Source organism: Mus caroli, chromosome 9 (genome assembly GCF_900094665.2).
Source record: "Mus caroli chromosome 9, CAROLI_EIJ_v1.1, whole genome shotgun sequence".
Classification (NCBI taxonomy): domain Eukaryota; kingdom Metazoa; phylum Chordata; class Mammalia; order Rodentia; family Muridae; genus Mus; species Mus caroli.
The window spans coordinates 70,041,810-70,067,483 of record NC_034578.1 but is presented as its reverse complement, the minus strand read 5'-3'; the positions used below and the strand labels follow the sequence as shown (position 1 = coordinate 70,067,483).

The 25,674-nt window shown below is 45.0% G+C and overlaps 1 protein-coding gene across 1 annotated transcript; it reads right to left on the bottom strand.

Annotated features, from left to right (window-relative positions):
- Window positions 1-78: 78 nt before the first annotated feature.
- On the bottom strand, window positions 79-22,461 carry Pygo1 (pygopus family PHD finger 1). The gene is made up of 3 exons (XM_021173379.2): window positions 22,167-22,461; window positions 4,327-4,412; window positions 79-2,635 (listed from the first exon to the last, which is right to left on the bottom strand). The coding sequence occupies exons 1-3, from the start codon at window positions 22,213-22,215 to the stop codon at window positions 1,517-1,519; spliced, it is 1,254 nt and encodes a 417-aa protein (XP_021029038.1). The 5' UTR covers window positions 22,216-22,461; the 3' UTR covers window positions 79-1,516.
- Window positions 22,462-25,674: the final 3,213 nt, after the last annotated feature.

The window sequence follows — 25,674 nt, the reverse complement described above, 5'->3', positions numbered from 1 at the left end:
AATCCCTTTGATTATTATGTTTTAGGATGTTTCTATTTTATGTGTATCTGTGCATGCACAAACATATATATGTGCACTTTGTGTGTGCAGTGCCTATAAAGGCCAGAAGAGGGCATCAGATTCCCTGGAACTGGAGATACAGGTGGTTGTACATTGACCACTGTGGCTTCAGGGAACTGAATCCAGGTCCTTTGCAAGAGCAGCAAGGGCTCTTGTATACAGTGCCAGGCTACCAGCCCCACATTCAGAACTTTTTATGGTCACACTGATAATGAATATCAAAGCATTATTAGGGATACCCCACTGTTGTCTAAATTGCTACCTACTGTCCTATACACCATTTGTTTATTAAAGTCACAGGTTATGATCCTTTCCTAAAATATCTGTGTGCCATTTTGGAGGATCTTAGAGCATCCCTCTGGAGGTCAGGTCCTCTCAGGTGCCTTCTCACACCATCCCCAGTTACACCAGAAACCACTAAGCCTGAAGCACAGCCCCAAGGAAGCGTTGGCCTTGCCTCTTCACGGGCCTTTACTTTAAGTGGATTTTGAACTTCCCTGAGGTTCATCTTACAGGCTCAGATCTCCAGAACATTCCTCCAACCACCAGTGCTTAGTTCTCAGAGCAGCGGAGCCCTGTAAGACCCCATGGCCACTCCTGCCCCTCTCTTTGCAGACTGTCCCAGTTTAGCCGTGTGTGGAAGAAAGTGTTCACGAGTCTGAGCACTCTGCATTATTATGTGGAAAACATTAACAGAAACAAGAATAATTTAAAAATAGAGAACACAATGCCAGCATAATTCTAAACGACACATGTGGAAACGTGTTATGCCAACTTTACTAAAACCAGTGAGCTGATATTAGCAATTTCATGTGGCACAACCCACCAGTTAATTAGCAACTACTGCTTGGAATAGACTCTATGCTATGACCAGTGTCTGTCTTGTAACTACATAGATATCCTGGAAAGACTGATTTGACACAATGAAATTCACATATTTCAAAGACCCTAGAAGAGGAAGAATCAGGTGTCAAATTCTAACAATAAAGTAAAAAAAAAAAAGCCATTTAAAATCTATTAAAGATACATATCCCCCTATGTTATCCCCACACAGATTGTATTCAGAGAACATGTTAAATTGGTCTACTCTTGAACCAAATATGTACGTTCACACGGTCAAAGTTTAACGCTGAAATATACATTTTTTTTCAATGACTCTAACTTTTAAAAGTTACAACCTGCCTATTTTTGTCATATATTATTTTGAAGCTTCAAGAGGCTTTTGTGTTTATGATAAATAACAATGAACATTTATTTGTAAATGTCTCTACCCCCCACATTAATCTCATTTTAAGACAACAAACAAAAAACAATAAAATGAAGCATTGTTAGTAAGAACTAAAATGTAATATTTTTGTGTGTGCCTTTAAAAAAATAATGTCAAACATTAAAATCCTATGTCACCAAATCTCTGTTCTACACAGAACAATGAACCCACGTTAGCCGACAGCCGTACTTAGGCATCGCCGCCCACGGCAGGTGGACCAAAGGCCTCTCTAGTGCGCATGAGCTGGACATCCTTGTCAGCCATGCACGTGTCACAGCCCCACACTGCGGATGCTTCCGCTGTCAGGAGCCCGTAGGCTGTTTCGGTCATTCCAGTGCAGATGCGATGAAACCACTTCTGACAAGAGGCTTCACACAGAATGGCGTCCTGATCGTCATTCACTTCATTTGTACAAATCCCGCACGGGTACACAGGGTCAGAGGAGGAATGGCCATGCCGGCTGGGGAGCAGGGAGAACTTGCGGCTTTTGTCGGTGGTGCACAGGTCAGCCGCGCCCCTGGGCTGCCGGGGCTTGTTCTGGGTCCCATTCGCATGGTTGTTGGTGGCCTCTGCGCTGCCCGAACGGCTGTTCTCTTGGACAACGTTGTTTCTGTTGACATTTTTTAACTCGACGTTACTCTGATTGCCTGGATCCTCCATATTTAGGTGAGGTGGGTGAGTGGACGAGTTCTGACTCGGGGTTTTGGTTGCCCCTTGAGTGAAGTCTTGTTTGGGAAGTGGAGCTTTTGCTTGGCCAAACGCGTTTGGGGGTGGAATAAACGAATGATTCGATTCTAACGGAGAGGTAAAGTTTGAATTATTCCCAGGAGCAAAATTAGATGCCAGGTCAGGGTTAGATACTTGGCCAACATTCTGCGGGGGAATCTGACTGAAGTTTTCAGCAGAGCCTTGTCTAAAATGCTGACCGGGCATGTTAATGTCCTGAGTCAGTACATTATTATAAGGTGGGTTTCCAAAATTCGAATTATCATGTGGCCCAAAGTTAAAAGCATGAGGCCGGTTAAAGCCCATGCCCAAAGGATTCTGAGGAAATGGGTGTGGCTGATTCCTGAGTGAGTAAGGACCACAGTAGGGAGAAGACATTCTTGGAGGGACGTGGGGTGGCATTCTGAACGTGCTGTAGCCTCCAAAGCCAGGATACCCAGGGCCAAGATATGGATTAGATGAAGGCAGTGGTTTATAGGAAATGGTGTTGTAGCTGTCATCGAACGGATTGGCAGCCACTAGATGGTCGGAGTTTGGATTCGGTGGTGGCGCGTACTCTGACAGCGGAGGAAAGGAAGACCCCTGCAAGGAGAATAGAAAGGGGAAACAAAGAGTCCGGATGCATGTTCAGTTTCTTCAATTGCCCTCCCCGACGTTTATATTTAATTATATTTGATAAAAACATATGGAGCTGCAGAGATGGCTCAGTGGTCAAGAGAACACCCTGCTCTCCCAGAGGACCCAAGTTTGGCGCCCAGCACATGGACCCTAACCACCTACAAGTGCAGCTCCGGGGCATCTGACACCTTCCTCAAGGCCTTCCCCAGCACTGACACTCAGGTGCACACACCCGCAGTATAAAACACATTTTTCCCACTTAGGGATGGAGATGAGGCACGCTTCTCTAGCTCAAACTCGTCGCTATTTCAAACTTCATTTAGCTCTCTCAAGAAGCCCGTCACTGGGCAGGAGAGATGCTCTGCAGTGGCGAGCACTGGCTGCTCCTCAGGACCTGGGTTCCAGTCCCAGCACCCATGTGGTGGCTCACAACTGTCTGTAGCTCAGATCCTGGAGATCTGATACTTTCTTTTGCTCGCCACGGGTACCAGGCATGCATCTGGTATACAGAAATATATGCGGATCATCACTCACACACATAAAATAAAAACAAATCAATCATTTCAGAGGCCTGCCATAGCTTTCATGCATGTGCTCGCCTGCAGCTCCATCCTCTCTCTTAAAACACTGACGTGCTCCAATCAAAACTTTTTTATACTCCAAATAGTCATAAAGCTACTTAGCGATAAACAAATTCCAAGTGTTTTTTTTTTTTTTATGTCAGGAGAGCCATAATTAAAGCATTCTCAAAGCCCTAATCTCTACATATCTAATGGTTACACTTCAGATTTAACAGACAGTGACCAAAGTGGAAACAAAATATAATTTGGATTCCTATCAAAGTAACTCATACTCATTGTCAGCAGAAGAGTGCCTCAGTTTCCAGCAAATCAAATCATAAAGCAGGCTGGAGAGATGATCCGAGGAAACAGCACTTGCTGCTCTGCCAGAGGCTGGGGTTTAGTTTCCAACACCCACAGGGGCTCACAACCACCTGTAACCAGTTCTGGGTGATTCCACGCCCTCTTCTGGCCTCCAAGAGCACTGCATGCACACGATATACAGCCGTACATGCAGGCACTCACACACATATAAACAAATACATGAATAAACAAATAAAAAACCATAAATGGCTGTGTGTGCTTATTATAATCACAAGTTACAACAAAGACTTCCGCTATAATTACTTCATGATATCCACACAATACTGACTGCCATAATAACAGAATAGTTACTTCAAGGTAAAACTATTTGAAAATCTTTAAATAGAATGACAGGGTAGACTAGCACACAGCACACTGAGTGCAGAACCCTCGGTTAGGCTCTGAAGCAGACAGGAAGCAAACTACATGGCCAAATGGAAACATTCACTTATCCTCTTGATCACCCCAAGTGAAACTGTTACTAAGGAAACCATCAGGTCTCCAGAGGCTGCTCAGTGGTTAAGAGCACTTACACTCTTCCAGAGGACCTGAGTTCAGTTCCCAGCACACATCTCAGGTGGCTCACAACTGCCTGTAACTTCAGGCCTCCCGGGGTACCTACACACATGCACATAAACACTTGCTTTAAAACAAACAAACAAACAAACAAACAACCACATCAAAACACCAGATCTTAAAAAAAACAATAACTTTTTAAAAATGTCAACTTACCTGTGTGTTGGCCTTGCGTTTTTTCTTATCTGGGCTTCCTAGTTGTATATTGGGCCCTCCTAACCCATCCAGTCCACTGTCACCACCTACAAAAAAGTAAATCCCATAATATTCCCACTTGGAGGTGAAACTGCTTCATAGATCTCATTGTGATATGATTAAGGCAGAAGGATATAAGGACAGGGACAATTACAGGGACAGGAAGCTGGGAGGAGCCCCTCTCCTAAGAATCTAGCATAGCAGTTGCTGAAGGCTGGCTTCCTCCCCAGCAGTGAACCTGGAGCTCTCAGGGACTCAACCCCTCATCAGAGTACAATTTCACCCAGTGCATCTCTGGAGCATCCTATAACTTCACTGAACACAAGACAAAGACAAAGGGATGAACAGAAAAGGGTTTTAGTCAGACTTTTGAGACATAACTTGAGAGCCACCAAAATAGTTTATGTAACTAAAGCAGAGGTCATGAATATGCTCTCTCTTTTTTCTCTCTCTTTTTTTTTTCTTTTTGGTTTTTTGAGACAAGGTTTCTCTGTATAGCTCTGGCTCTCCTGGAACTCACTTTGTAGACCAGGCTGGCTTCGAACTCAGAAATCTGCCTGCCTCTGCCTCCCGAGCGCTGGGATTAAAGGCGTGCGCCACCACGCCCGGCTGAATACGCTCTTTCTTGAGCCCACACCTACCCTTGGACGTGTCATCAGTTTTTTTCTGAGTGCCTCATTTGCCCTACCTTTCACAATTTAAGCCTACATTAAGATATCTTTAACAGGGGCTGGGGAGATGGCTCAGAGATTAAGGAGTGCTGATTGTTCTGCCCAAGGTCTGAGTTCAATTTCCAGCAACCCATGATGGCTCACAACCATATATAGTGAGATCAGGCATACAGACAGGCAGAACACTGAAAAATATATCTTTAATAAAGTCTCCAACTCTACTTCATGCTGAGTGATCCTGAAATTCGTTTTCAGCATGGAAGCCACCAGTCCCAATTTGGCCTAAGTCAAGGTCCCTAAAAGATTAAAGGAATGGTCACTGAGGCCACTAAAAAGATCTACTTTCTTTATCATTTTTGTTTAACCTTACGACTATTTTAAGTGTATATAAGATATATATTTGTGTGTGTGTGTGTGTGTGTGTGTGAAGGTCAAATGATGACCTGAGAGAACTGGTTTTCTCTTCCCACTGAGGAATCAGGGAACCAGACTCAAGTTGATAGGTTTCAGCAAGTGCCTTCCCCCACTGAGCCGTCTCACCAACAACCAGTCTCTATTATATGTAACCTGTTGTATTACTTTCTTGCTGTGAGAAAGTGCTGGCTATAACTTGAGAGAAGTGAAGCTGAGTGTTCAGCTCAGTGTCAGAGCTTCACTCCCAGCTGCTTGGCCCAAGCACTGGATCACCAAGGCGAGGGTGGAGGAAATGTCAAGGAAAACAAGACAGAGAGCAATTAAGAAAGAGAGGACCAGATAGATACAGCTCCCAAAGGCACAGCCCCTTAGGCAGGATCTCCTAAAACAGCACTCCCAGCTAGGGAGCATGTGTTCAGCACAGGAGCCCAGCCCTACAGCATCTACATCTCGGAGTCTCTGAGGGCTTAACTCTACAGGGCCATCCCTCCAACCCTCCAGGTTCCAGGGACCCCAACTTCATTTTAGTTAAATCCGGAATGTGGAAGTGGTTTCCTGTAGTTATGTTTACACAATCCCCATAGTTTGCTTTTTTGGTTAGCATCCTTCCTTCCTTCCTTCCTTCCTTCCTTCCTTCCTTCCTTCCTTCCTGTCTGTCCGTCCATCTGTCTGTCTGTCTGTCTGTCTTCCTGTCTTTGCTTTTGATTTTTAGATAGTATCTCAGGCTGTCCTTAAACTTAAAATCCTCAAACTTCTAGCCAGGTGGTGGTAGAACCTTTATACCCAGCACCCAGGAGTGAGGCAGAGGCAGGGGGATCTCTGAATTCAATAGCCTGGTCTACAGAGTGAGTTCCAGGACATCCAGGGCTACACAGAGAAACCCTGTCTCGAAAAACCAACCAACCAACCAAACAAACAAAAAAACCAAAAAACAAAGATAGATAGATAGATAGATAGAAAATCAAGCAACATAATCAACTATTTTAGTATAAAGGGGGAAACCCCCCATGTGATCATGTCAACAGATGCAGATAAACATTTTATTTTATTTTATTTTATTTTATTTTATTTGGTTTTTTGAGACAGGGTTTTTCTGTGTAGCCCTGGCTGTCCTGGAACTCACTTTGTAGACCAGGCTGGCCTCGAACTCAGAAATCTGCCTGCCTCTGCCTCCCAAGTGCTGGGATTAAAGGCATGCGCCACCACGTCTGGCTCCAGATAAACATTTAACAAACCTAGAATCTTCAAGATTTTTTAAAAAAAAAATGCAGCCAGGACATACCCATAATCCAGATTTTGAAGTCTGAGGCAGGTTTCAAGCCAGCCTGGGCTACAGAGTGAGACCTTGTCTCAAACTAAACCAAACAACAGAGTAGAGCTTTCTCTTTGTTTGTGTGTTTGTTTTGTTTTTCGGAAGAGGGTTTCTCTGTGTAACCCTGGCTGTCTTGGAACTCACTCTGTAGTTGGTTTTTTTGACCCTTCCTCTCTCCCTCCACAGACACAGATCTTATTAAAGCCTCACTCTATTACTATAAACAGCATGGCTTCATGACAGTTCAGTGGCCAAAATTGGCATGATCAGTTTCCAATGGCAGCAACTCTGCCACTCAACAAGCTTTCCCCCTTTATTCTAAAAAAATTTTTTTATATCAAAAATTGTTCTCTCTTCTATCTCTTCCTATCTACACCTGTTCAACATAGCTCTTACATACAGGTGTTTAATGTCCAGGAGACCCCTACTGGTAACCAACAGCCCATCTTAATAGGGTCAGGAACTTTCTCTATTCGGCTGTCAAAAACTAATCCACTTCCCCATACCCCCCTTATCCATCTCTCCTTCATTAGAGGTTACCCCCCCCCCGTGCCTGTTTTCTCTATAACCAAAAGGAAAATTACTGTAAAAAGTGGCCAAAAACTTAACAAGGTTACTCATAATGGTCTTGCACATACCATGGAACAAATGTGGGCCATCCTAATTGCAGATCAGCTACTGAAGACCAGTGCCTGGCCACTTTGGAAAGTGCTGGATGCATGTACCTCCTGAGTCAAACTCACAACCACCATCACCCACTGGACTCTCATACCCACTAACAGACCGTGCTGCTCAGTAACAGCTCTCAGCCAAATCCCCACTCCTCACTTATCTGGGGTATCACAGGCTGATTCAGCCCCTCAGAGACACACTTTATGGGCACACTGCATTCCTCAGACTGTGATCATACCCTGACCCTGAGCACTCATGTCGAAATAGTCACAACCCTTCAGTCCTCTGTGGCACTCAAGTTTTCTGCTGCCTATCTACTTTGTGGTCTGGGATTTGTGCCCTGGTGTTCCTTTTCCCAAAATTGGGGGTGGAACCTGGAGAAGAGCCCTTGCCCAATCCCATTCCAGAGTTTAAACTGGCATGACATGAATGACAAATGAATGGTTCAGGTCTTATTCTTCTTCACAACGTGGGTTTAACCTCTGGCAGTGCCACTTTAACTGAAGGACTAACTACATCCCTAACTGCCTCCTATCAGTTTTTCTCTCAGTTCATCTAGGATCTCCAACAGGTAGCTCAGATCCTCACCCTCCAGGGTCAAACAGGCTCACTGGCTGCTGTAGGGCTACAAATTGGCCAGGATTAGATTTACTAACAGTGGAGAAGTGTGGTCTTTGCCTCTTCCTCAGGGAAGAATGTTGATTTTTATGCCAATCAGTTGGGTATAGGAAAAAATAAGATCTGACAACTTCAGACAGATCTCCAAAAAACATAAGGAATGGCTCAATGCATCTGGACAGTGCATCACTGACAATCCAACATGGAATTGGACACTGCCTCTTCCTTCTTTTCCTAACTCTATTAATTGTACCCTGTCTCATAATCTGCTTGTCTAGATTTCTTCACCAACAGATCTGAAAGATTTCTAACCAGATTTTTAACCAGTTGCTATTACAGGATTATCAGCCCCTAAATATAGGACCAGAGGCCTATGATCTCAGATAACACCCTGTCATTGAAGGTCAAGTTTGCCCCTAGGACCTAGGTGCCCCCAATCAGCGTGACAGTAGTGTAACAATAACATGACCCCCTAAGCCCTGATTGTTGAGGTTTGATCTGTTGCTGTATATTGTAATGCTAAATTCTAGACCCAAAGGTCTAGGCCTATAAGTGAATTTTTATGCTTACAAGCTTTTGTTGTGTAAAACTTGTTCCTTGATTTAAAACTATTGATTATGTAAAATTGGCTACTTTACTGGAGGGATTACTGGAGGGATTACTGGAGGGATTAGAGGTAGGTGGGTTAGAGTGACCTGGTTGGAGGAGAGAGGAGAGAAGGAGGGAGAACCAGAAAGGAAGAAATAATTGTGAGGGGAGAGGAACCACGAGCACTTGGCCAGGAGAAACAGCAAGTATCTGGGGTACACTGCTGGGGAGGTAGCCAGGTCATCAGCTAGAAAAGTAGATTAGGGGTGACCCCTAAGTAATTGTCAAACCCAAATAAGATAACCATAGTCTGAGTCTCACTTATTTGTAACCTAGTTGTGGATATGCTTAAATTGGTTATACATTTTGGTGCCCAATGTGGGGCAGGAACCTAAGACCCTGAGATTAATAGCCACATGCTCTACCGATTAAGCTAGCTGGGGTGGGGCTAACATAGCACAAGATACAAACTAAAAATTCCCAAGAATCTCACTGATAAGGTATTGAGTTTAAAGAACAATAAAAGAGAAGGGAAACTAAATATAAAAAAACCATAAAGAGAAAATTTTAATTTAAATGTAAGAAATAAAGTCTTCAGGGAGAAGTTTTGAAATTATAAAAGAAAAATGCCTTCTATATTTGGGATGGAGGGAAACACAATAATACAATGCTTCCGGGTTCGATATGATCTTGTTTTGCTTATCAGCATACAAATGGCTATGTTTTTTTCAATGATTACAGTTTTGTATATCATCTTTGGGAGAAATCAGAACAAAACAGACTTGGAGAAAGAAGAGACTGAGAAATTAGATACTAAACTAGAGACCATAAAACAGAGGTTAAAGGAATATTTAAATCAAAATCTTTAAATCTCAAAAGAATTCAATCTGTAACGTACAATAACATCAAAAAGCGTAGTTCCAGACAGAAAGGTTCCACAGGAGCTTAAGAAATTAGAACGATAGCCCTTAGAGATGCAATATATTGAATTAAGAATCCAGATTCTGCTTATGCAGAATTTAGAGAAATGCCAAACAACTGATTGTGTGTTTCATTTTATAGTTTGGAGTATTAAGATACGTACACATGTTAATACATCATACAGTTGATACATGTTTGGAGTTCCAATGGACTTCTGCCCGGAGTTCTGAGGGGGATGATTCTGAGATTGCACATTTATTAGAAATGATGGCTATCTTGGAGATGCCTTTCCATATTAAAACTGATGATGCTCACACATACATGTCCATTAAAATACAACAGTCTTATGGACATCATGGCATGAAGCCTATTCTAGTTATAGCTCACAATCCTATACGTCAAGCCATAATAAGAAGACCTAACAGGACTTTGAAGGACATGCTCATAGAACAGAAGAAGGGTATAGTATCTCCAAAAGATGGTTTAAAACGTGCTTTGTTGACTTTAGGTTCTTTAAAAGTCAATGAGACAAATAGCACAATTGCTACGATACACTGGATTTCAGAAAGAACTGCTGAATTAGATCAACCTATACAAGTCCTAATTCCAAAATGAGAGAAAGGAAATATGTTATGTTGGGGATGAGGTTTTACATTTGTTCTGACAGGAAAAGAGAAGCTGTATCGTCCATCCAAATTATTGATAATAAGATTTGACCGGGAAGACAACCTGATGACCTTGGCAACAAACAAAAAGAGGGAGTTTGGTGAGATCAACAAGACAGGCAATATATGTGTTGATCCTGCTATGTAAGAACAGCTCTGAGACTGTCTGAGACATAAAAAAGAAATGTCTTTGCATAGCCAATAGACCTTATTGACTACAAAATCCTCAAGACTGTTCATACCATTCTTTTAAATGCTATAAGTAAAAATTGGTATTACAATCTGATATAATCCAAACTGACTTTTAAAGAAAGATGTCTTTCATCTGCTCAAAGAGCAGAAAATCATTCTTAATGCTTAATGGAATGCAGAATGGAAGACTAAGAGAGCAGCTGTGACAGGATTCGTTTACCCTTCGGGATGCTGAGATGCTGAAATCTGCTGCTCCATCCCCTTGCTTGATCCTACCTCAGCTGCCAAATGTCAAAGTCAAATAAAATAACCATAGTCTGTGTTTCAGTAAGCTAGTCAGGGATACGCTTAAATTGGTTGTACTACACCTGATAGCTTACTACTAATAAACAAAAAACGGGGGGGAGGTGCAAGGTAAAATGTCAGAGCTCACTTCTGGGTTTGAAAACCCACCAATCTCTGAGCTCAAAAATTTACCAATCCTTGGGCTTGTCCCAAGATCAGGACTTGAAATCCTACCAGTCACTGCTCTGGAAATCTCCTGGAAAAGTCTGCTGGAAAGAAAACCTGTCTCCGGGTCAGTTCTTTGCTGCTTCTCACCTGAGCAGAGGCAGCCACCCTCTTGTGTCTTTCCCAATAAACCTCTTATGTAAGGAGGTTTGTTGCACAATGTGATTTTGCTCTCAACTGCCAGGACACCTTTCCCCTCAGAGCAGCAACACTTGCTTCCACTGGGACAGCCCTTGCCCCTCAGAGCTGCAAGGCTTACAACAATACACCACAGTCAATAGCCCTTGTCCCAGTAAATACTTTTTTAAAAACCTTGGAGGGCTTGGGTTGGAGTTGAGCACTGGCCTCACAGGTGCCTCACACCCAGGTTTGATCCTCAGAACTTCACCCCTCTCCTCCAAGTCAAGGCCGGAGTGAGACCCCATGAGCATCATTTTCTCGGAAGTCGGGTTATATCCCACATGCTTCCCTTCTGGAGTTCACGTAGTTTAGTAGCTCCAGCCTTGCTTGGTTTGTCTGAAAGCTTCAGCCATGGTGGTTGTTTCCACGAGCTGCCACCGCCATGAAAATCCTACTTCCTATGCTGTGGTCACTTACATTCGCCATCTGGTAATGACTGTTAAAACCTACTGACTGAAAAGCATCTCAAGCCCCACCAGCCACACACAACCGTGAAGCTAACTCACTTCAGACACCCGGCTTGCTGTCGACGGCTCTATTTTCCTTCTGTGTATACAGAGGAACACGTAGTAATACTTTCATAAAATCATATTTTTAAACCTTTTTTAAAAGATAGATTTATTTATTTATTTATTTATTTATTTATTTATTTATTTATTATATGGAAGTACACTGTAGCTGTCTTCAGACACACCAGAAGAGGGCATCAGATCCCATTACAGATGGTTGTGAGCCACCATGTGGTTGCTGGGAGTTGAACTCAGGACCTTCGGCAGAGCAGTCAGTGCCCTTAACCTCCGAGCCATCTCTCCAGCCCTTTTTTAATCTTTAATTAAAAAAAATTAAATTGTACATAGTTTTTTTTCTCTCTCTCACATGTACATCTGTGTACCACATGCCTGCAGTGTGCACAGAGGCCAGAAGAGGGCATCAGATCCTCTGGAACTGAAGTCGCAGACAGCTGGGAGCCCTCCTGTGGGTGCTGAGAATCTCATCTGGTTCTCTAGAAGAGAAGCCAGTGCTCTAACAACAGCCATCTCTCCAGCCTCACCAGACAATATTTTTTAAGAAACAGCGTTAAAATTTAAAATTCACTAGTATTTCATGGAACTAAAGGAAAACAAACTGCAGTGTTTTCTTCATTAAGGGAAATGTTCTCCTTTTCCTTTTTGTTTTATTTTTTTCCTTTCCTTTCCTTTTGAGACAGGGGCTTATGTAGCTCAGGTTGGCCTTTAAGTCACCAGGTAGATAAAGATGACCTTGAACTTCTGATCCTTCTGCCTTCACCTCTCCAGTGCTCGGATTACAGGCATGTGTCACTTCTCTGAAATTATTCAGTGTTGGGGATGGAGTCTGGGGCTTTCTGCACGCTAAGCAAACACTTTTGTTAAGTGAGTCACATTCCAGCTCAAGAGGGTTTTTAAAAGACTCATGTAGGGAGGTGGTTCTCAACCTTCCTAATGCTGTAAACTCTTTAATACAGTTCCTCATGTTGTGCTGACCCAACCATAACATTGTTGCCACTTTAACTATATATTATTTTTGATGATACATTAACTATTATAACTGTAATGTTGCTACTGTTGTGAGTTGAAATGTAAATATCTGTGTTTTCTAAGGGTCTTAGACAACTCCTTCAACCTGTGAGAACCACTGCTCTAGGGATTAAGAAAAAACACTTTGAAAAAAACATTACCTTAGGGCTGGAGAATTAGTTCATGGTTAAGAACACTGGCTGCTCTTCCAGAGAACCTGGTTCAATTCCCAGCACACACACAGCAGCTCACAGCGGTCTGTAACTCCAATTCCAGGGAGTTTGACACCCTCTCACACACATACATGCAGGCAAAACACCAATGTACATGAAATAAAAATAAATTTTAAAGTACACCTTCAAAAAGAACCATGAACACTATTTTTAAAAAAAGATCATTAAGTTGGGAAAGTTATATTTTGTCCTTACATTTTATTTATTTAAATGGTGTTGGGATGGAATTCAGGACCTTACACATGCTAAGCAAATAATCTACTCCTGGGCTATGTTTCCAGGACTTTGTTCATTTTTAGATTCATTCACTCTCTGTTTTGGAAGTTGAAGATATTATTTTAATATCTCCTCCTACCTTTGTTTGTCTTTTTAAAAATTTTCATTACATTTATTAATTTATAAGCTGGGTGTGGTGGCACACATGCTTTTGCTCCCAGCACCAGGCACATACATACATGCAGGCAAAATATATTTAAGATCTATCTATCTATCTATCTATCTATCTATCTATCTCTCTCTCTCTATATATATGATCTATATAGTTCCAGAACAGATGCAGAGAAATCCTGTCTCAAAAAATCAAAACCAAATCATTTATTTATGTATTGTGTTGTTGTAGTGCTGTATGTGTGTGTCTATGAGAGAGAGAGAGAGAGAGAGATAAAGAGAGAGAGAGAGAGAGAGAGAGAGAGAGAGAGAGAGAGGTAGCTAACTACAGTATGGGACTCAAGATTCTCCTGCCTCAGCCTACTGAGGGTTACAGGTTTGTGCCACTATGCCCAGCTTGTGTGCCAGGCAAGAAGAGCCTTAAGGGAATGAGTTTACTGGCACAAGTAGATCACTAGAGGTTGGCCTTTTTTTATTATTATTTAAGATTTATTTATTATATGTAAGTACACTGTAGCTGTTCCAGAAGAGGGCATCAGATCTCGTTACAGATGGTTGTGAGCCATCATGTGGTTGCTGGGATTTGAACTCAGGACCTTTGGAAGAGCAGTCAGTGCTCTTAAACGCTGAGCCATCTCTCCAGCCCCCGAGGGGAGCATTTAAGAGTCTACCTATTCTTGAGTCTAGCTCTCCCTGCTTCTGTCTGCAGTCATGTGACCAAGCCTCCACCACGTGTGCCCACTACTGTCCCTTCCCCACAATGGAACCTGAAACTGTGAGTCAAAACAGACCTTCATCCTATAAGGAGTTTCTGTCATACAACCAAGAGGTAAAACACATGACTTCCAGTCAACATGTTAAAGACAGAATGGAGAGAGGGCTCCATAATTAAACACTAACTGTTGTCAGAGCACAGGAGTCTGGGACCAGTGCGTACATGGTGTTATAAAGGCCAGCAACCCAAGGGTAGGCAATGCTCCAGTCTGGACATTTAGACTCCTGCATAGGACAGACGCAAGAGAGTGCATACAACACACACACACACACAGAGGGATGGGGGTAGAGAGAATGGAGACAGTGAGAAAGACAGAGACAGACACTCAGAAATAAATCTTTTTTTTTTTTTAAAGTTCCATCTGGGGAAAGACAGCACATATCTTTAATCCCAGCACTCCAGAGGCAGAAGGGTGGTAGATCTCTGTGAGTTCAAGGCCAGCCTTAGCCTTGTCTAAACAGCATTCCAGACCAGTCAGTGTTATATAATAACACTCTACCAGCTGAGTGGTGGTATGGCATGACTTTAATATCAGCACTCAGGAAGACAGATCTCTGTGAGTTCAAGGCCAGTCTGGTCTCAACAGTACATTCTAGGCCAGTCAGTGTTGTATAGTAAGACTCTACTATTGGGGTGGTGGTAGCACACACCTTCAATCTTAGCACTTGGAAAGCAGAAGCAGGCAGATCTCTGTGAGTTTGAGGCCAGCCTGATCTACAGAACTAATTCCAGGACAGCCAGAGATACACGAAGTAATACTGTCTGAAAAATACAAGCAAAAAGACTCTACTTAAAATAACAACAACAAAAAAACCAACAACAACAACAATACACACACACACACACACACACACACACACACACACACACAGAGGGAGTGCAGCAGTTAAGAGCCCTGGCTGCTCTTCCAGAGAACCTGATTTCAGTTCTCGGCACTCACAACTGCTTGTAACCCCAGTTCCAGAGGATCCAAAGCCTTCTTGCCTCTGTGGCCTCCTGAACACAGGTAGTGCACATAAATTCACACAGGTATGCATGCTTGCACATACTAATGCATACATCTTATGTTTCCCTGTGTAGCCCTGGCTGTCCTGGAACTCACTCTGTAGACCAGGCTGGCCTCCAACTCAAAAGATCCACCTGCCTCTGCCTCCTGAGTGCTGGGATTAAAGGCGTGTGCCACCAAATTTATTCTAGAATAAATGTTTTTTTTAATTTTTTATTAGATATTTTCTTTATTTACATTTCAAATGTTATCCCCTGTCCTAGTTCCCTCTCCAAAGATTCCCTATCCCCCCCCCCACTCCCCAACCTACCCACTCCTGCTTCCTGGCCCTGGCATTCCCTTATGGGGCATAGAACCTTCACAGGACCAAGGGCCTCTCCTCCCATTGATGACCGACAAGGCCATCCTCTGCTACATATGCAGCTGGAGCCATGAGTCCCACCCATATGTTTTCTTTGATTGGTGGTTTAGTTCCAGGGAGCTCTGGGGGTACTGGTTAGTTCCTATTGTTGTTCTTCCTAATAAATGTTCTTTAAAACACCAAGATCCATCTGTGTGTCCCTCGTAAGTGCACTCTTCTTCTTCTGCGTGTGACTTCCTCCCACCACTCCATCTTTCCTGACAGCTCTCTTGCTCTGCTTCAGTCTTCTCCATCTGTCTCCCAAATGTTAGTATTTTTCAACGTTTGAGACCTCAAGGCTCTTCATTCTCTCGGGTACGCTTGTGTGTTCCCAAGATGTTAATTAGTATTCACCTGTTTACCTATGACTTCCAGGTCTCTGTTTCTGACATAAGTGACTCGCTTCAGTTACAAGCCATGTCAGGTATACTCTCTGCATACACTGGAAAACCCTGGGGGTGGGGGTGAGGGTGGCGGTGGGGGGAGTTGAACAATAGACTTAGAGCCAGACTCAGACGCCTGCTGCTGATGTACTGAGTCACACACAGTCCAATGTTAAACATGGAAACTGTTCCCTCCCGTCCTTCCACTAGCTCTTCTGCCAATTTCTGCCATATTTCTCCACTCTCAATCCTAACCCTCCATTCATCCATCCCAGTGGGGCACTTACTAAATATTGTCTATTGGTAGCATCTCCTGTTAGTACATTATAGGACTTCTCTGTCACTTCTGTAAATGTCACCCTGCCCCTTATGTTACTGCTAACTCTGGTTATTCATAATTCCTCGTCTCTGAATTTGTTTCTCTCCCTCAATTCTTTTGGGATTTCCCCTCAAGATTAAGCCTCCATGGGAATTCTTGTATTGATGTTTTTCTTTTTGGAGAGACATCTACTGCACACTGGCCTTTAACTCACCTGGTAACCATGGATGAAACCATGAAACACACACCCTGGAGCTGTGATGAAAGGATGGACCATCTAGAGACTGCCGTATCCAGGGATCCATCCCATAATCAGCTTCNAAACGCTGACACCATTGCATACACTAGCAAGATTTTGCTGAAAGGACCCAAANATAGCTGTCTCTTGTGAGACTATGCAGGGGCCTAGCAAACACAGGAGTGGATGCTCACAGTCAGCTATTGGATGGATCACAGGGCTCCCAATGGAGAAGCTAGAGAAAGTACCCAAGGAGCTAAAGGGATCTGCAACCCTATAGTTGGAACAACATGATGAACTAACCAGTACCCCGGAGCTCTTGTCTCTAGCTGCATATGTATCGAAAGATGGCCTAGTCGGCCATCACTGGAAAGAGAGGCCCATTGGACTTGCAAACTTTATATGCCCCAATATAGGGGAATGCCAGGGCCAAAAGAATGGGAATGGGAGGGTAGGGAAGTGGGGGGCGGTATGGGGGACTTTTGGGATAGCATTGGAAATGTAATTGAGGAAAATATGTAATAAAAAAAAAACAGTGAAAAAAAAAAAAAAAAAGAAACACACACCCTTCCCTTTCCTCTCTTTGGTTTTTTTGAGACGGGTCTCTCCATTAATATCCCTGGCTGTCCAGGATCTCACTATTTAGACAGAGATCAGCCTGCCTCTGTCTCCCAAGTGCTGGGGTTAAAAGCCTGTGCCCCCTCATCCAGTTTATCTGAAGCTGGTTCAAGTCCAGGGCTTCCCTCATGTTAGGCAAACATTCTGCCCAACTGAAGTAACCCATCCAAAAGCATTTAAAAATATTTATTTACTTTTATTTTATGCATATGACTGTTTGCCGACATATTTGTCTTTGCACTATGTGCATGTATCTGGTGCTGCAGGAGGCCAGAAGGCACTGGAGCCCCTGGAACTGGAGTTACAGATGATTGTGAGCTGACAGTGGGTACTGAGACTTGAACCTGGATCCTCTAGAAGAGTAGCCCATGCTCTTAACCACTGAGCCATCTCCCAAGCCCTATGGAAATCTGTATTTAATTACAAGATATTATGATGTCTTCATGTATTTTTTTTCCAAGACAAGGTCTCACTATGGAGTTCTGAACTGTCCTGAAACCCACTCTGTAGACCAGGCTGGCCTGGAACTCACAGAGATCCACCTGCATCTACATTCCAAGTGCTGGGATTAAAGGTGTGATGGTTTTGATCTATAGAGCACGCTACAGCAAAGTCCTCAGTCAACGACATCTCATTTTTGTCAAACCTGAGTTCTATCTATTGCAGTTCCTCATTCATTCGTTCATTCATTCATTCATTCATTCATTCACTCATCATGTGTGGAGGAGTAGCTGTTCCACAGCATGCATGTGTCAGTCAAAGGATACGTTTTTAAAGTCACTTTTCTTCCTTCTGTTTTGGAGTTCCATGAACCCAACTCAGGTCACCAGGCTGACACAACAAGCACCGTCACCTGCTGAGCCATCTTACTTACTTTTTAAAAAGATTCACTTTTATTATGATTTTAAATCATGTGTACATGTGAGAGAGAGACTGCAGGTGCCCTTTGAAACCAGAGCCACAGGATCCCCTGGAGGTGGAATTTGAGGCCCTTGTTAAGCCATCCGATGTGGGTACTGGGAGTTGAACTTGGGTTCTCTGCAAGAGCAGTAAGTATATAAACTACTGAGTGAGGAGCCACCTCTCCAGCCCCTAAATTACTTTTTTTTTTTCTTTATGAAACAAGGTTTCTCTGCACAGTCCTGGCTGCCCTGGAGCTCACTATGAAGACCACACTGACCTCAAACTCAGAGACCTACCTGCCTTTGCCTCCTGAGTGCTGAGACTGAAGGCATGTGCCAGCACTGCTTGGCTGTACTGCTCTCTTAACAATTCATTTAAGGCTCTGGAGAGATGGCTCCGTGTTTGAGAGCACAACTGCTCTTGCAGAAGATGCCAGTCTGGTTCCTACCACCCTTATCAGGTTGCTCACAACTGCAACGTTATCTCCAGGGCATCATATGTCTTCCTGGTTTTAAGATGACCGGTACTTACGTGCATAGGCACCTCCCCTCCACATATACACACACTTTGAAATAAAATAAATCTCCTTTAAAAAACAATTCATTTAAATTGAAATATGTATATATATACACATATTTCATACACACATATGTATGCAAACCTTACACACACACACACCCCTAGGTCAGGAATTTAATGAAGTCTTTTTTTTTATTTCTTAGACTTTGATTTCTTTATTAAAATGTGCCATTTGCTCCTTTGGATCAGGGGACAGTATTTTTCACAGTCTGTCTCAGGTGATTGGAATCTATTTCTTCCTCAATGAAGTCTTTTAATACACGTGAAATAAACACAAAACCACTCTAAGGTCTACCAGGAAAAACAAGTGGGTGAGAACAGCCTGAGAAACTCGGCTCAAGAATCTATACCGCACAAAAGCCACATCTTGCAAAGAGTCTCAAAAATATATATATATATAATTTACCAAAAAACAAAACAAAACAAACAAACGGTTCCAGGGCAGCTAATTTCAGCAGTATTGTGCTTCAGAAAAGCTCAGATAGAAGCAGAGTGTGCTTGTTCATGCATGCCTGCAGTTTCTGCCTCAGAAGGCTGAGGCAGGAATCTGCCTGGAGTTTGAACCAATTGGACCACATAACATGAGTCTTTTTAAAAAAGCAAAACAAAACCAGACAGATGTTGATGGTGCACACCTTTAAATTTAACTGCAACACTCAGAAGGCAGAGACAGGTCAATCTCGGCAACTTTGAGGCCATATTGGTCGACAGAGTGAGTTCCAGGACAGCCAGGGCTACACAGAGAAACCCTGTCTCAAAAACTAAACAAACAAACAAACAAACAAAAACCCAAATCATAGCAAAACAAAAAAAGGAACACAAAACTTTTATGGACTAGGAACCAATCCAAAAATATCTGGAAAATTAATGTCTGGAAATGAGTTATTATAAAGATACTCTCCATGCTGTAAAAATATTGGCTGTGTATTTTCTTGTATTTGGGGATCTTCACTCTTAGAATATTCTTGAGCTGAAAGTTGAGCCAACTACCTACTGCTGATGTGGCTGCAAACACAGCAATATGAAGGATTATCTGTATTCTTGGCCACACTATCAAATACTAACGCATTCCAATTAACATTACATTTGGTTAGGACAGACTGCTAAGATCAAAGGTACAAACCCGAAAGCTGTTTCCTTTCCGTTAACCCCGAAGCAATTTATAATAACAGGCAAACTTCTATTGCAAAAATCTCAGGGGAAAAGTGCATCTCAGAAGGGTCTATTCCTTGATGGCTTTGGCAAGTCTAACTCACAAACAACACAGGATTACATCTTTCACCAGCCAGAATACTGTGGTGCACATCTTTAATCCCTGCACCCCCTGCAAAGGCAGGCAGAGCTCAGTGAGTTCCAGGCTAGCCCGGTCTACATAGTCAGTTCCAGGATGGCCAAGGCTACAACAGTAAGACCCTGTCTCAAAACAAACAAACAAACAAACAAACAATAACACCACAACAAAAATTCAGCAAATGAAAGGTTGTCAGACATCAAGCCTTTAAAAGTAACACTTTGCTCTAAGTTAAAACTTTTGTTTCAATAACTAAAGAGTCCATTTCTCCTTTTCTTCCTGTTTACGTGCACGTGGAGGCCAGAGGTGGGTTCTTCATTGCTTTCTAATGTATGTATTCCAGCAGGGTCTCTTACCTGAAACCCACGTTCACTGAGTCAGAGTCTAGTTTGCTCTGGGGGTCACCTGTCTCCCTTTCACCTGCTGGAGTAACAGGAGAGCCACCACACCCACCTGGCATTTACTGGAGTAACAGGAGAGCCACCACACCCACCTGGCATTTACTGGNCTGGAGTAACAGGAGAGCCACCACACCCACCTGGCATTTACTGGAGTAACAGGAGAGCCACCACACCCACCTGGCATTTACTGGGGTCTTGGGCACCTGGATTCAGAGCTTCACACTTAATGGGCAGATGTTTTGCCCACTGAACCATCCTCCAAGTGCTTGAAAAGGAGAATTCTCCCTAAACATTTGAGAGAAGAACATGGATGCCACCGCACTGGGGTCATGTGCATGCGGAAGTCACACTGAACCAAGACATCAATAGATGTCTGTGGTCACATAAGGCAAAAGGACATTTTGCCGACTTATGCGCACCTTATCCTTTTGTGGGGCATGGATGGAAAGGTTACACAGTAGCCTCACTGCTTCAGTCCTTCCCCTCAGTCTGATTGTCTGCACAACACCCAGACAAACCTCTTAGGAACCCAATACTGCTTTTCTGAAAAACTGTCCAGTTCCCATCTCAGAGTAAAAGCCAAAATCTGTCTGCCTGCCTGCCTTCCTTCCTCCTCCTCCTCTTCCTTCTTCTTTTGTTTGTTTTGAGACAGGGTTTTTCTGTGTACCCCTGGCTGTCCTAGAACTCACTCTGTAGACCAGGCTGGCCTCGAACTCAGAAATTTGCCTGCCTCTGCCTCCCAAGGGCTGGGATTAAAGGCGTGTGCCACCAAGCCTGGGGCATTCCTTCTTTTTTTTTTTTTTTTTCTTCTTTGACAGGGTCTCAATAGCTGGACTGAAACTTACTAGTATAGATCAAGCTAGCCTCAAACTCACAGACAGCCACCTGCCTCTGCCTCAGCAGTGTTGGAGCTAAAGGCCTGCCCACCGTGCCTAGCAAAAGACAAAGTCTTAATGACTCTCAAGACACACCCACCCTCTGCCCATCTCACCTGGCTGTTCCAGCTCATCCCAGCTCACCTTGCCACAGTTACCATAGCTGCCTTGGCACGGCTTGGATACACAGGCTAACCAAACCCAAAGCCTTTGCATCTCTGGTTCCCTTTGCCTGGAGTGCCTTCTCCCCAGGTAAGACAGGGATTGTGTCATCTTCCTTTCAGCCCACCTTCCAGGTCACCTTCTATATACTCCTGGCCTCCGCTCCCTGTCGGTCTTTTCTACCCCCATTCCCTGCTTTGGTATTTTGCACAGTACTTTACCATTTATATTGTTTACTGAGAGCTACACTCCTGTGTAAAGAACATCTAAATTCTTTATTCACTGTTTTAACCCATGCCAAGCACAGTACCTAGTACCTAGTACATGTTCAACAAATATTTGCACAATGAACAAACTTTGAGACTCCCAGACTGAGAAACCCACTCAGAGCTGGAAATAAGGGCTGGCAGGTATCTCCAAATCTCCAGATGGTATGTGGTAGTGAGTATGTGTGTGTTTTAAATTTACATGCAGTACCTTTTGTTCAATACGTCCTTCTCTCTGTTTTCTCTGAGACAGTAAGGCAAGGAAGAAAACCAATGATGCAGGAGCTGATTTTGTATGATTTGATTCTTAATCTTATTGGTTAATAAGAAAACGCCTTCTGAATGTATCTAGTTCCTCTCCCTAAACTAAAAGAAAATATAGTGAATATGTGTTTGCCTTTTGGAGGGAGGTGATTCCTCCAAGCGCCTCAACTCTCTGGCAGTGCAACTTAGTTTTCTGGGGGGTGGGTATTGTTCGCGGGTGTCTCTTTTTCACCCCGAGGTGTCTATTGTGCTGTGTGGTGGGGAGCAGGAGAGGAGCCGGGTAGGAAGGGATGCTGAGCGCCGCACGTCTGCACACAAAGTGGGGACCCGGGGCGCCTAGAGCCACGCACTTAGGCCCGGGGCGCCCCGGTGGCTTCCTCGCGGGCCCGCGCTCCCTTAGTCCTCCCAACCCAGCTCGGTTACCTCTAACTCTCTTCAGCGCGATGGGCTCCTTGTCCTGTTCCGCTGACATTACCGACCGCCGCGCATGGCTCGCCCCCGGGCCGCGGGAAGCCGGTGTCTTTGATGCGGCGGCCCCTCCTCCTCTGGGTCCTCCTCCTGATCCTCCGGGTCCTCCTCTCGGTCCCTGGAGTCCTCCCGGCCGAGCTCGGAGCCCAGGCCGGCCGAGCCGCGGGCCGACTTTGAAAAGTTTAGGAGGCAGCCGAGGCCTCGGGGCTCCGTGCGCTCGCGGGGCTCAGCCGGGATCCGCCGGGCTCAGGGCCGCGGCCTGGGGGCGGCGCCCGCGCCCGGCCGGGAGGAGACGCGCGCCCTGGGCCGCGCTGCGCTGCGCTCCGCCCGCGCGCGGGGGAGACGCGGCCTCCGCGGACACAAAAGCCCCCGGCCTGCAGCGGCCGCTCGGGGGACGTGGCGCGGACCCGAGGCCTCCCCGCCCTGCCTGTGCTCCACAGCCCAGCACGGGGCCGGGCTTCGGGGGCGGGGACCCAGGGCGCGCGGAGCCCCGCACCCTCACCCGCACCCGCACGGGGTTTCGGGGCCGCGGCCTCGCTGGAAGGCTGCGCTGCGCTCCGGGGCCGTGTGTGCCAGGCCCTTCACTCACCTCGCGCCCTCCAAGGCCCAGTACCCCGGGCCCTGCGTCTCCCGCCCGCGCCCCGCAGCTCGGGCCCCGCGCTTCCCGCTGTCCTCCGAGGCCCAAGACTAGCTGGCTCTGCGCAACCTGTGCAGGGCGCAAGGGCGCAATGTCCTGCTCCGCGTTCCCCGCCACCCTCCAAGACCCCAAACCCTCCAAATCTGAGTCCAGCTCCTCTGTGCCCTGGGCTGCTCTCTGCCCTCCAGGCCCCAGGACCCCGGGCTCCACGCCCCTCTGCACGCCCAGCCCCAGCCTCCCCGAGGAAACAGCAGCTCCGAACTTCATCCCAACCACCGCACGCCTCGCAGTCAGATTTCAGAAAAACTTTGTCAGAGAAAGCAGCATAGTTCCGGGTGGATATGTGGACACCCCACTTTCCCCGTGCCCGTGGCTCGAACTCGTTTTTCTGCAACGCCCCCTTCCTTGGAGGAGCAATGAGTGAGTTGTTCAACACAGTGCATGCAATTAACACCAGAAGTGGGAAAGGTGACCTCACACGGACAAGTTGTAGGGAGATTCCCCCACCCCAAGCCGAGGAGAGTGTAAATTAGATTCCAGCAGTGGTCCACATTCTCCCCTTGAGCTGTGTGACCCAAGACAACTGAGGCATACACTCTTGAGGTTCCTTTTCTGATTTCAACTCAGAATGTCTTCTAGCTCTGACATTCTGTGAACGTTTAGGAGTTTCCCCTGTTCGTTGTTAGGTTTTCTCCTTGTTATACTAAGAGAAATTAGGTGCAGCCTCCAATCTTCCACCAGGTATCTATCACACCGTTTGTTTCTATATCCAACCTTAGACAAATATATCTGACAAGTGCTCTTAAGCACAAGGAGGACCTATAAACTAATCAAAACGGGATTCTCATCTTCCTATACACAGGACTTACACAATTCATTCAAGTGCTCAGGCAATGGCCAAGGGAAAACCCTACATTAGTGCAATCTGCTTTAGAAAAAGAATATCCCAGTCCTGGCTGGTGATGGCATATGGCACACTACTAACCCTAGCACTCTGGAGACAGAGGCAGATGGATATTTGTGTGTTCGAGGTCAGCCAAAGCTACATACAGAAACCTTGTCTCAGGGAGAAGGAGTGGGAGGGGGAGAGGAACCAGAGAAGTGTGAGTTAGTTTCCTCAGCATTCACATAAAAGCTGGGCACCAATTTGTGTCTATAAACCCAGGACTGGGCAGTTGGAGAGAAAGGGACCCATGGAGTTTATTGACTAGCCAGTCTACCCAAACAATAACAAGGTTCACTGAGAGACCTTGTCAAAAGACAAGGCAGAGGGAGAGGGGCTGGAGAGGTGAATCATTGGTTAGGAGCTGCTGTTTCAGATAGACAAGTGACTGGTTCCTAGAACTGACATATTGGCTCACAGTCACCCATGACTCCAATTCCAGGGGATCCCATGTTCTTTGCTGGCCTCTTCAAATACTAGGCGCAGACATGGCATACATACATACATACATACATACATACATACATACATACATGCAAACAGACACACATAAAATAACTGGGCATGGTAGCCCACCTCTTTAATGCTAGCACTCAGTAGGCAGATCTCTGTGAATTCAGGGCCAGCCTGGTCTATGTAGTGAGTTCTAGGCCATCCTGGGCTATACATAGTGAGTTCCAGGTCAGCCTGGGCCATAGAGTAAGACTCTGTCTCAAAAACTAAACTAAGCCAGCAGTAGTGGCACATGCCTTTAATCCCAGCACTTGAAAGGCAGAGGCAGGCAGATTTCTGAGTTCAAGGCCAGCCTGGTCTACAGAGTGAGTTCCAGGACAGCCAGGNCTACACAGAGAAACCCTGTCTGGAAAAAAAAAAAATACCCTAAACTAAAATGGAGAAAGAGCTAAGCACAAGGAAGCAAACACTGCTCTGTTTCCTGACTGTGGTAAGTGTCCCCACCATGACTATGGCACGGTGTCCCCCCACCATGATGGACTGAACTGTGACCTGTGAGCCAGGGTCAGCCCCTCCCTTCTCAGCTATTTGTCAGTACACTGCATCACAGCAATAGTAACTAAGCAACAGTAACTAGACAACACCCAACTCAAGCTGTTACCGACACTCCCTTACAGTCTGATGGCCTCTTAAAGGCCTCCTCATGCTAGCCCCCTGGCACCTGAACCACAAAGGTGACACATTGTCAACAATACCAGCCATGAAATATCCAAGAAGTGAGTGAGTGCCTCACACACTGAGGTGGGGTTGGGGAACTGTACGAAGCAATGACAATGACACTGAATGAAGCACCAGTCATGAGCTTGCTGCCAGTCTTGTCTTTGTGGGGTGGACACAGGGAGAGAAAACTGGTGGTGATATGGGGGGAAGGTGAACTCAGTTTTGGACACCCTAGGTCTGAGACTGGAAAGTTCAGGTGACAGAAAGATAATAATACCTCAGGTCGTGCATATACTAGTACCTGGGGGTGTGGGGCAGAAATCACATCTGCACTGATGTTATTTATAAGTTGTTGTGTATCAATACTGTATAATGACCCCACTCCCAGTGGTTTAAACAATCATTTAGTTGCTTATAATTCTGTGGACAGGCAGTCTATGCTGGACTCTGATAGAATGGCTTTTTGTAGTACCACAAAGTAATTCAGGCATCTGTGGTTAGTTGGTGGCCAAAGGCTCTACTTTCTGGTAAGTAGATGGCTTTTAGCTGGAGCAATGAGCAAGCACCACAGCTGGGCTGTGGGGCAGCACCCAGCCCTGGGAGTCTGGGATCTTTCAGAGGATAATGTTTACAGGATTTGCAAGGGCATAAAGGGAGCAAAGACCTTACTGTGCAAGCACTTCCCAAGGCTTGGCTTGTGCCTCATTGGT